General features: G+C 43.0%; 2 protein-coding genes across 2 annotated transcripts; both read left to right on the top strand.

Moving 5' to 3' along the window:
• The first annotated feature begins 4176 nt into the window (after positions 1–4176).
• Positions 4177–5323, top strand: LOC123446709. The gene has a single exon (XM_045123266.1). The coding sequence runs from the start codon at positions 4199–4201 to the stop codon at positions 5102–5104; it is 906 nt and encodes a 301-aa protein (XP_044979201.1). The 5' UTR covers positions 4177–4198; the 3' UTR covers positions 5105–5323.
• Positions 5324–8071: 2748 nt separating this feature from the next.
• On the top strand, positions 8072–9391 carry LOC123446711 (proline-rich protein 4-like). The gene is made up of 2 exons (XM_045123267.1): positions 8072–8301; positions 8532–9391. The coding sequence occupies exons 1-2, from the start codon at positions 8148–8150 to the stop codon at positions 9092–9094; spliced, it is 717 nt and encodes a 238-aa protein (XP_044979202.1). The 5' UTR covers positions 8072–8147; the 3' UTR covers positions 9095–9391.
• Positions 9392–11145: the final 1754 nt, after the last annotated feature.

Genomic DNA, 11145 nt, shown 5'->3' on the forward strand with positions numbered 1-11145 from the left:
CATTTGTTCCAAATCCATTAACTTTTCAAAATTCATGAAAAATTTTTATTTAATTTTATTTTCTATTTTCATTTTGTTTTATTTTTTTCCTTTTTAGTTTTAAATTCATGGCTTTTTCATATATGTTAGTCAAAATCAACAAACAGGAGGTATCTTTTTTCTTTCCCTGGTTACAAGTTCATCATCAACATGAAACTAGAGCCCAATCTATTTTTGTCCTAGTTGTAATTTCTACTACACCCCTAACATGCAATTAAGGATGCATCTTTTTATCTCAGTTACAATTTCATCCTCAATACGTAATTGGAGCCGACCAATTTTGTCTCGGTTGCAACTTCATTCTCAATGTATAACTTGGGTCCAACCTATTTTTTGTCCCACTTAAAAGTACACCCTTGACGTGCAACTGGACCCGATCAATTTTCTAGTTTCAACTCCACCTTGACATGCAATTTGGGTGCCCCCACTTTTTGTTCCAGTTGCAATCCCACCCTTTATTCGTAACTAGGCCCCGATATTTTTTGTCCTAATTGCAAGTCCACCTTCGACTCACAATTGGGGCGTAAACTTTTTTGGCCCCAGTTGCAAGTCCATCCTCAACTCACAATTGAGGCCCAACCTTTTTTTGTCTAAATTGCAGGTTCACTCTCGATTCGCAAGTAAGCCCCGATCTTTTCTAGTCCCAATTCCAAGTCCATCCACGGCTCGCAATTGGGGCCTAACCTTTTTTGTCCTAGTTGCGAGTCCATCATCGACTCGCAACTCGAGCCCGACCTTTTTTGTCCAATTGATAGCCCACCTTGACTCGCAACTGGGTCAACCCTTTTTGTCCCGGTTACAAATCCACCATCTACTCGCATCTAGGACCAATCTTTTTTATCCGAGTTGCAACTCCACCCTTGACTCGCAACTGGGGTCTAACCTTTCTTTGTTTCATTTGCAGGTGCACCCTCAACTCGAACTAGGGCCCAACATTTTTGTCCTGGTTGCAAGTCCACTCTTGACTAGTAACTCAGATCTAATCTATTTTTTGTCCTAGTTGCAAGTCCACTCTCGACTAGCAACTCATATGTGGCATTTTTTTGTCCCAGTTTCAAGTCCATCCTTGACTCGCAACTGGGATTCGACCTTTTTTTGTTGCAAGTCCATCCTCGATTCGCAATTGAGGTCGGGGTTTTTAGTTGCAAGTTCACACTTGACTCGCAATAGGGGCCCAAACTTTTTTTGTCCCAATTGCAATCCCATCTTTGACTCGCAACTCGGGTTTGAACATTTTTTTGTCCCAATTTCAACCCCATTCTAAACTGGCAACTAGAGGTCGGCCGTTTTTTGTGCCACTTCAAGTCCACCCTCAACTCGCAACTTAGGCCCAATTTTTTTATTCAGAATTGCAATTCCACCCTCGACTCACAACTTCAGTCTAACAAAATTATGAACATTTGCCAATATCATGAATGTTTTTCCACATTCCATGCAATTTTTAATTTAATCAACATTTTTATCTGCAAATTTTCTAAATTGTTTAATATATTTAAAATTCATGACCATTTTTTTAGAATTTGTCAATGTCTTTTCATATTCATGAAAAGTCTTTAATTTATGCACATTAAATTTTAAATCTTTGTAGTTCAGCATATTTCAATGTTTGATGAATAGTTTTCTAAAAAATGTTTTTTATTTTGTGATGTTTTTATGAATAATTTGTAATCTGCAAATATATTTTTTAGGTACGACATGAGTCGGGTCTAGCTCGCCCAAAAGTCCTAGCATACAAATAAGTGTTGAGTCGAATGAGTTAATTAACTATGGTATGATTCGGGTCTGGGTCCGGTGCATTGTTAGTTTAGTCTAACAAAGAGTTGGCCACCGGCTTCGTGTTACTTTTTTTACGTACTTCTTGTATCCAGAGGCAACTTAATCAATTGGGGGCACAGGGTTTTGTAAGCCTCGGCTAGTTGTAAGACTCTCTAGAGCAATAAAATGAAGCCAAACAACAATAGGCATTCTAAGTTGCTGAAGTAAAATGAAAACAAAAGAAAAAGGAAATAGAGAAGGCCAACTCTCAATTGTTGCAAAGTGAGGAGCCAAGCAACTCAAAAAAAAGTGAGGCACTGAGCACCAACATCAACAGTTTGCTTCGCCGAATATCCGGTCGTCAATATGCTACTCCCTCCGACCCAAAATAAGTATCGTAATTTTAGTACAAAACTGAACTAAAACCACGACACCTATTTTGGTTCGAGGTAGTAATTTTGTGTTATGTAGTACACAAATATATGTCCATACGTTTAAAAAGTTAAAGACAATCAATGGTGTCCCAGTTCTCATGAAATCACATGCTACACACAACTAGTTCTGATAATTTCTTAACATGGTTAATCTCCATTGTGGAGTTCCTTTTACTATCATGGCACATCATTTAAGTTTCTATAATTTCTTACAAATGGTTAATCTCCATTGTGGAGTAACACATTATTTATCCCAAAGAACTAGTCTTAAAAATCCTAGCCCAAGAAGTTACATACATAGAAATAAAAACCGGGGGCTACTTATAATGTGGCACCTAGTGGGATATTGTTTTAAGCCCTCGTCGAAACGAACACACTGATGAAGATAGGTCACTAACCAAATCAACTGCTTGTGAGATAATTCGTTTAAGGAGTTCGAAATGGAAATTAATGTGATGATATCGGCATGTGGTGAAAGATTTCTACAAGCATACATACACTCATATTGAAAAGTGACATGACTTTTCCCGCCAAAAGAAATCACAGGACTGGAAAACTAACTTCCATATGTAGCCCACATATATTTGCCCCTTATATTGTATATATATACTACTAAAATTAAATTGTGAATACTATTTCTATGCTAGATAAATATACAAAGAATATGCTACACATTTACAAGAAAATAACTATAGCAAGGTAAAATAAAAAAATAGTACAATTGCATAACTTTTTATACTAAGGTGCAAGAGCTTTAAGATGGACAATTGCACAATCTTCAACTATATATATATAGTTGTGCTCCTATTTAAAATATAAATAAAATAAAATAATATACTCCCTCCATTTAAGGTCACTATAAAATATACATTTTGCATCAAGGCCACCAACAATAATTAAGGCAAACATTAATGATATTTTCTCGTACTAGCAACCTATTTAATCTTCATGCATGCAGTCATAATGACAATCTGTTACTCCCTCCGTCACGATTTAGAAGGCACGCTTGAAAATCTCTGGGACCAAGGTAGTCATCGATTGGTTGTGAGATGTAACAGGTGTAGATGCTAATGCGCCTAATCAACTGAGAAAATACTAATACTAATGCGTGAGCAGCAAATTGGAAGGGCGCATGCATGACTAGTACTAGTACTAATTAATAAGAGTAATTGCTTTCGCGCCTTAAACCTTGTCTATTTTGGAAACACACTCAAATTTAACTGTGTCTTCTAAACAATGATGGAGGGAGTACTTCCCCCACTCAATTTTCTTGCATGCATGCGGTGTATTAATGATTTCAGTAAACGAAAAACAAAAACTAGCTTTTAAAGCATGTATTAACTTTTAATTTGATACATGTAATATGAGTTTGTGGCCTTGTATATAAAAATGAAGGAAGTATGAAACAAAAAAGAAACCTCTATAATTCTCCCCCACTCAACTGAAAGAACAAAGTCCAAAAAATGCTCAAAAGGATCACACACAAAAAGCCCATAAACAACCAAGGAAGAATCCCAACTAATCACACATTGTACAAAGCTGGTCGGATTGCTAAGATAGTTGACCAATATTAATAAATTTTCTAACAAAGATTTAACAAAATTTAGTATACTCCTTTGAAAATAAATAAATAAGTATTAGGATATTCATTCACCATCAAACTTGTTGCGCAGAAGTCCAAATTCTGTCGTTGGCAGATCGACTTTGTGCCCGTTTGCTTTACTAATCTCCCACTGATATATTGGATCCGGTGACTTCAACCACTCAACCATGCCTTTTCGAAAAAGAAAAAACGACTCAACCTTGCCTTCGCGCCATCGTCATGTACTCCATTGCCAAGTCTCCCTATAAGAAGCACACACCACCCCATCCCCATGCACAATGCAAGCACAAGCACAAGCACAAGCACCAGAACCCCACTTAGAAGTCGCATCTGACCAGTAGGTAGCGAAACCCAAGCACTAGTAGCCATGGAGCTCGTCTCATACATTGCCATGTGCCTCTCGTTGGCCTTTCTCCTCCCTTCCCACGTCGCAGCGACGTCGCCAACCGGCATGATAGAGCGGGAAACCAAGCAGCAGATTCTTGCGAGCATCCCGCCGCACTGGGAGGAGAACCCCGTGTTGTTCCTGACATCGCCGTCCGGCAAGTACGCCGCCTACTTCATGCGCAGCCAGACCGTGCCGGGCGCAGGCGGCCTCGGAGCAGACTTCTGCTACGTTGAGGTTCTCGACACCACGGCGCCCGGCGCGGAGGGCCGGAGCGTGTGGGAGTCGGAGTGCTTGGCCGTGAGCACCGTGAACACGTGCGCGCTCGTGTTCTCGTGGGAAGGGCTGGAGGTGTTCGACGGGAGCAACTCGGTGTGGCACACGCACGACACGGAGTCAGTCGACAACAACTTCCTCAAAACCCTGCAGCTGGTTGACGAGGGTGACATGCGCATCCTCGACAAGGGCGGCGAGCTTGCGTGGAAGGCCAGCGACGAGCCGCGCGCCGCGCAACACTGCGGCATGCCCGGTTCGCCTGGCTTGGCACCGGCAATGCCGCCATTCGCTGATCCGATCGGAAAGGGGAGCAGCAACCTCCCATTCGGACAAGACGAAGGAGGCAACGGCAACGGCAACAGCTACGGTTCCGCCGGAGGAGTTGCACAACCCGAGCTGCCGTTGGCGCCGCTGCCGCAAGCCGCGGGGTTGGGTGGCGTTGATGGACAGGGGCAAGCTGTGGAGAGCGAGGGGGAGACTGTGGGCTTCGGTAGCCAGCCGTTGGTGGACAATAGCCCATACGACAGCGGTTCACCGGAGCGTCACTGGGCTGGCATTGCTAATTTGGGTCTCGGCCTTGCCATTGCCATTGCCATGGGCCTGGGTCTCTGAATTTGGTACCCGTGGCCTCTTCCATTTCTCTCACGGGGATGGATACTGGTGCCTCTTCGATTTGTTATTTAACTTGGTAGTATATCTATTCTGGCGCAATAAGCCAGGGGATGTGTGATTTTTATTTTTTGAGTGGAGGATGTGTGTGGTTTGGAGTTATGCTTTTCATGATTCTGATTGTATTTGTATTTAATATTAAAAAATGATCACTGTTATTTATTTCTCCTTGTAAAAACAATTTCACCCTGCTGTTGTTGGCTATCTTCTCCTGCGCACGCTATGTTGGCTAGCCATCAACATTTCTTGCATGTGTATACACTGAAGCTAGCTCCCCACCTGATTTGGGAAGGTTACAACCTTCGTAACCTTCCTTGAACCCTCTTTTTTATTTATTTCTCTTTATTCTGGTTTTCCTTCACGTTATGTTTTTCCTTTTCCCATTTTTATTTTGGTTTTCCTTATTTTTCATTTTTTGTATCTCTTTTGCTTTCATGTTTTTCTATATTTTTTCAAATCCGTAAAAAAAAAATCCAAACCCACTAATGTCTTAACAATTCTGAACTATTTTGAAAATCATGCATATTTTGAAACTTTTATGATTATTTTGGAATACTTGAAATGTTTTTGAAATAGAGGAATAATTTTCAAATACATCACCATATTTCGAATTCATGAACATTTTTTAAATATGCGAACATTTTTTGAATTGCCAGCATTTTTTAGAACTTAAAAAAAAATCTACGAATATTTTCTGCATTCCCGCACATTTTGAAATTTGGGAACAGCGTTCGAAATTCATGAAATATTTTTTTACAAACATTTTAGAATTTAGGAAAAAAATAACTTTGCGAACATTTTTTGAATTTAGAGAGTGTTTTTTGAAATTTCTTTTAGTATTTGTGAATATTTGTACAAAAGTCACAAACATGTTCTGAATAAACAAACATTTTATTTCAAAATCATATTTTTTTTGCTTTCCGGAACATTGTTTTTCAAAATCGTGAACTTTTTTGAACAGGCAAACCTTTTCTAAATCACAAACATTTGTTAATTTCAAAATTATGTTAAAGAAAAAACAAAAAAGCAAAAGGGGAAAACGAAATGAAAAAATAGGCATATCATGCCCAGACATGAGCCGGCCAAAAATAGATGCCCATTTCCTTGCTTTCAGGAAGACGTCGATAGATTAGGTGTGGAGTCTCTTCTACTCCCTCCGTTTCTAAATATAAGTATTTTTAAAAATTTCAATATGAACTATATAAGGATATATATAGAGGGAGAATATCTTGTACTCTCACAACTAGGGTGCTCCAGGTGCTCCTTACTCGGTAGAACATTTTTAAATGTCCAAAAAATTCTGAAAAAAATCCAGCTATCGATGTATGTTGTCAACAAAATTCAAATCAAAATTTAAAACATTGCTCGAGATACAAAAATGACAAAATTGAAGTCAATGTGATAATGGGCCAAATCTGAAGCCTAACTTATGTTGTGTATTATTGACAATCGAATTTGTCATTTATGATTCTCAAGCTATGTTTCTAATTTTGATTTCAAATTTTGTGACAATATAAATTGATATTGTGTAAATGTGCTAGATTGTTTTCAGAATTTTTTGAACATTTAAAAATATGCTATCAAGTTTGGGGCACTGGTAGCACCCCGGGGGTTGGGGGAGTACCGGATATTCTCGCTATATATAGACATACTTTAGAGTAGAGACCCCACTTCTACCTCATTTCTTCCCTACATGTAGGAGAAAAGGACCGACCATCTTCCGTCCAAAAGAAAAAGCGACCGATGTGAATGTTCTGTGCTACAACTAAGTACCACCGTCATTGTTGCTGAAGTCCGCCAGTGACTCTAGGCAGGGCGGAGTTTGCCAGAGCTTGCCACCCGTCACCGCCACGGATCGACGATCTAGAAGGGCAATTATTTCCCCTTTTTAAAGCAAAAAAAAATGAGTGGGTAATTTTAGGGGATGGTTGGAGTGACTACCCAAAAGTCTCTAAAGTAGAGTGCGCCCCTAAAAGATGTTTATGAGACAAATTTAGGGGACTAGTTGGACTTGGTCTTTACGCTCTACTCCTCTCTCCATGATCAATTTTCTTCGATCCGTCGACTTTGAGTACCTGAAGGCAGAGTATGTGAATTTCTCGACCGATCATGCGCATAGCGGTGATGGTGCGCGTACGTTTAAACATTCATTTGCAGTTCCAAGAAAGTAAACACCATTTGCAGGACCATAACTGTCACACCGCGGCGTGAAGCGCCAACACGGCGATGCTGGCCACGCAGAGGTACGCAAATCCCGGTCAGTATTCTTTTCCGTGCTCCGGCCGTCAGTCATGGCACGCACATGGCTGCCGCAACCAACCTCTGTCCTCATACATAAACCATGCGCCGTGCGTTGCTTATGATCCACCCCGACAGATGAAGCACACCACATCAGTGAAGAACCACTCCAGCTCTCTCTCTCTCTCTCTCCCTCCCTTCTGAAAAATTCAAATTTGACACTTATTTTCAAAAACGGAAGCACAAAACACATGACTGGTCTGTCCAGGAGTCCAACCACCCACTAAAACGATTGAACGAGAGATCCATCAGGCGCGATTTTCACAAACGATATCACCTTCATCGGACATGCGGTGGTTAATTTCTCTGACAACGACGCAAAATTGAATTGAGCGTAACTACTGTACAGGTCGATCGATGGGGAAAAAGGGGCAGAATCACGGACGGAAATGATCGTTGGATACGTACCAAGTAGCGAGTCGTACCGAATACTGACCATCCACTGTCAAATCCGCAAGCCCATTGCTGAATTTTTCCTCTTGCCGCCGAGCTGTTCACATGAGCACCAGCCAGTACCAGTACCAGTCCCTGCTGCAATATCAAGAGCCGGCTCCCACCACACTGTCACAGCGCCCTATATATACCCATGCACACCAGCCTCTTCACCTCATCCATACTCACCACTCGCCAGTGTTCCTTTTACTGCAGAGGCAGCAGGCCAGCAGCAGCAGCAGCAGCAGGGTCTTCCATGATGGGGTCTCGGCTGGCGCTTTTCGGTGTTCTCGCTCTGCTCCTAGCCGTCAGCTTCGGTGCGGCCGAGGCAGCGCCGGCCGTCGTGGTTGGCTCCGTCAAGTGCTTGGATTGCTCCCCCGACGACGTCAGTGCTGAAGATGCCCTCAAAGGTACGTGTCACCGCTCGGATACGTTTTCCGCTCTAGCTATGAACACTTTGGTCTTCTCTCAACAGGGAAAACATCAGTAGAAGAACAACATCAATTTCTGGTATATAGTGGTAGTTTAATAAGTAACTGGATGCAATACTAGATTAACAAATAATGATACCACAAACATGCACAACATTACATTAACAAGCTGCTAAAAGAACAAAATTCTTCACACCGCCGCGTTGCAGGGCTTCAGGTTGCCATCAAGTGCAGGTCCGGCGCCGGCGAGACCTACGAGACGCAGACGGTCGGGCGGCTCGACGACAACGGCGCCTTCAGCATCCCCCTCCAGGCGGGCCTCCTGCGCGAAGACGGCAGGCTGGACCGCGACTGCTTCGCCCAGCTCCACAGCGCGCCCGGCACGCCGTGCGACGGGCCGGCGCCGCCCAGGATAGCCCCAGCCAAGCCCAGCACCCAAGGCGTCGCCGACGCCAACACCTACCTCGCGGTCGCCGAGGACACGGTTTTCTCGCCGGTCGCGTGCGCGTGCAAGAAGAAGAAGAAGAACTTCATGGTCGGCCCGCCGCCGCCGCCTCCGCCCAGGCCGGAGCCCTCGTACGGGCCCCCGACGCCGACGCCGACGCCCACTCCCACGCCGTCCTACGGCCCTCCTTCGACTCCCAAGCCGCCCGCGCCCGAGGATGACCCCAAGCCGTTCTTCCACAAGCACCCCAAGATGAAGAAGATGATGCACAAGAAGAAGCCGTGCCCGCCGCTCGGCGAGGAGGACAAGCCCGAGCGCAAGAACTGACCTGCCAGTCTGCCACGACACATGCAGTGGCGGCTCGCTTGCTTGCCCGTCGAGTGCCATGCATGGCCACAAGGAGGGGGCGTCAGGCGCTGCGACATTTGGAGATTGATATGTTTGTGCTGTGCTGTTTGTTGATTCATCACTTGTGTTGTTGATTTGTTAGTGCTTTTGTTGTTGTTTTGGTTAGTTCCTGCTATTGTGCTGGCATTGCTGTTTGAGTTCGCTGCTTCGTTCGTGGAATAAAGGAAATGTATGATCTGTGGCATAACATTGTTGTCGCCATTGTTTTAGTTCCTGTCATTGTTTTGTTTTCAACTAGAGCTTTGCATTTGCGAACTGGCGGTTGTTGAACGGGTTTATCCATAACGGAAGGAGGTCTGTATCCTAAACCGGCCAGAAATGAGCTAAAACGCTGATCCAAACATGGAACGACAGGTCGCAGGGCAATTAAAGAGCACTTTGCTGTTTTAGGGAGGGGGGGGGGGGGGGGGTCACCTCAGTCCTCGTGATGGATTCTATACAATTAGTTGTCCGTGCAGTGTATGTTCTATCTTTTTTCATATGTTATGTCATCCTCGTGATGGATGTTAGTAGTGTTATGTCATATGCACTTGTAAATCTAGAAAATGCCCCGCGCATTGCAGCGGATAATTTTGTCGACTTCTTTGAGACATATTGTAATGGTGGTAATAGATTTTCTTGTAGCTTGAAGCTTCACAACACATATGATAGGTAAGAAAATCAAAGTTTTTTTGGAGTCAATTGTTGCATCTTGATTACTGGAAACAACTGAAGAAAATCCATTGTGGATCGACAACGTGCAATATATATGGTCAATCCGGAGGTTCTAAAAATCATTTAGATAAGTGAGAAGTTCTTTTGTAGACTCGTTACTTTTAGAAGCTGAAGCGTGAAATCCACTCCAGGAAAGATCGACAACCCAACTTGCAATACAGAGAAAGAAATACTTAAAAAATGGAAAATGCCAGAACAGCAAGCTAGTTGCCTGTCATACAGTGCCGGCTTATTTCATTGCTGCACCTTTTTTTTATGAATTGGCAGTGTTGTGCCGATATATTAAGAGGGATAATGTTGTGTTACAAGGTTCAGTCAAAGGTAGCCTGAACCAACAGAACAAAGATAAAAGAAAGAATTAGTCCGGTTCCGATGGTGGATCCTTTTCGCAATCTGAGATCCAGTTCATGGAAGTTGTAGGCAGTAGCAGCCTAGCAGGTCTTGTTTGATGAGGTGAAAAACTCCATTAGTTGGCAGTGTTTTCTGATCGAATACCCTTCTGTTCCGTTCCTTTCATGGATTGTAGACCACCGTCCTAGACGATGACCTAAAGGAGCAAACGAAGTCATTCGTCTATGAAATCACCAAAGTGAACGCCTGGATAATATCTGAAGTATATTTGCCCTAGATAACTTAAATAAATTATTGCATAACTTTATTAGAAATCATCTCATAAATATACATGTATGCAATATTTTGGTTGTATTCATGATAGCCATGTCATCATCACATTTCCACCAGATAGGGAGGGAGGCACTGCCCCCCCTCCCCCCCCCCCCCCCCCACACACACACAAAACTACACACAGGTCCACCATTCCAACGGAAACGAATTCAATTTGTACTCGGGCGGCCTCTTCATGGGTGCCCGCCAAGCGATGACAGTGATAGGCTATGCTGCCACCCAATCCATGATGACTACTGGATTCTTAAGAACTCTTGGGGTAAAGGATGGGGAGATGACGGCTATATGTGGGTGAAGCGTGACGTGAACAAGGTCTGCATTGGGGCCTGCAACATCCTCACTAGATAACCATGTGCACCCACAACATCTTTCTTGTTTGTATATAGTATTACACACAAGGTGCGGATATAGTATTACACACACAACATCTTTCTTGTTTGTATCCTTAATTATCATCTAGATAACCATGTGCACCCATGAATTTTTGTATGTCGATATTGCCCATGTACGAGTTGATGTGCTAGTGCGGACAGAGAATTCTCCCTTTTTTCTAGAGAAGAGACCATTGCTCG

The sequence above is a fragment of the Hordeum vulgare genome, chromosome 4H, assembly GCF_904849725.1.
Source record: "Hordeum vulgare subsp. vulgare chromosome 4H, MorexV3_pseudomolecules_assembly, whole genome shotgun sequence".
In the NCBI taxonomy this organism is placed as follows: domain Eukaryota; kingdom Viridiplantae; phylum Streptophyta; class Magnoliopsida; order Poales; family Poaceae; genus Hordeum; species Hordeum vulgare.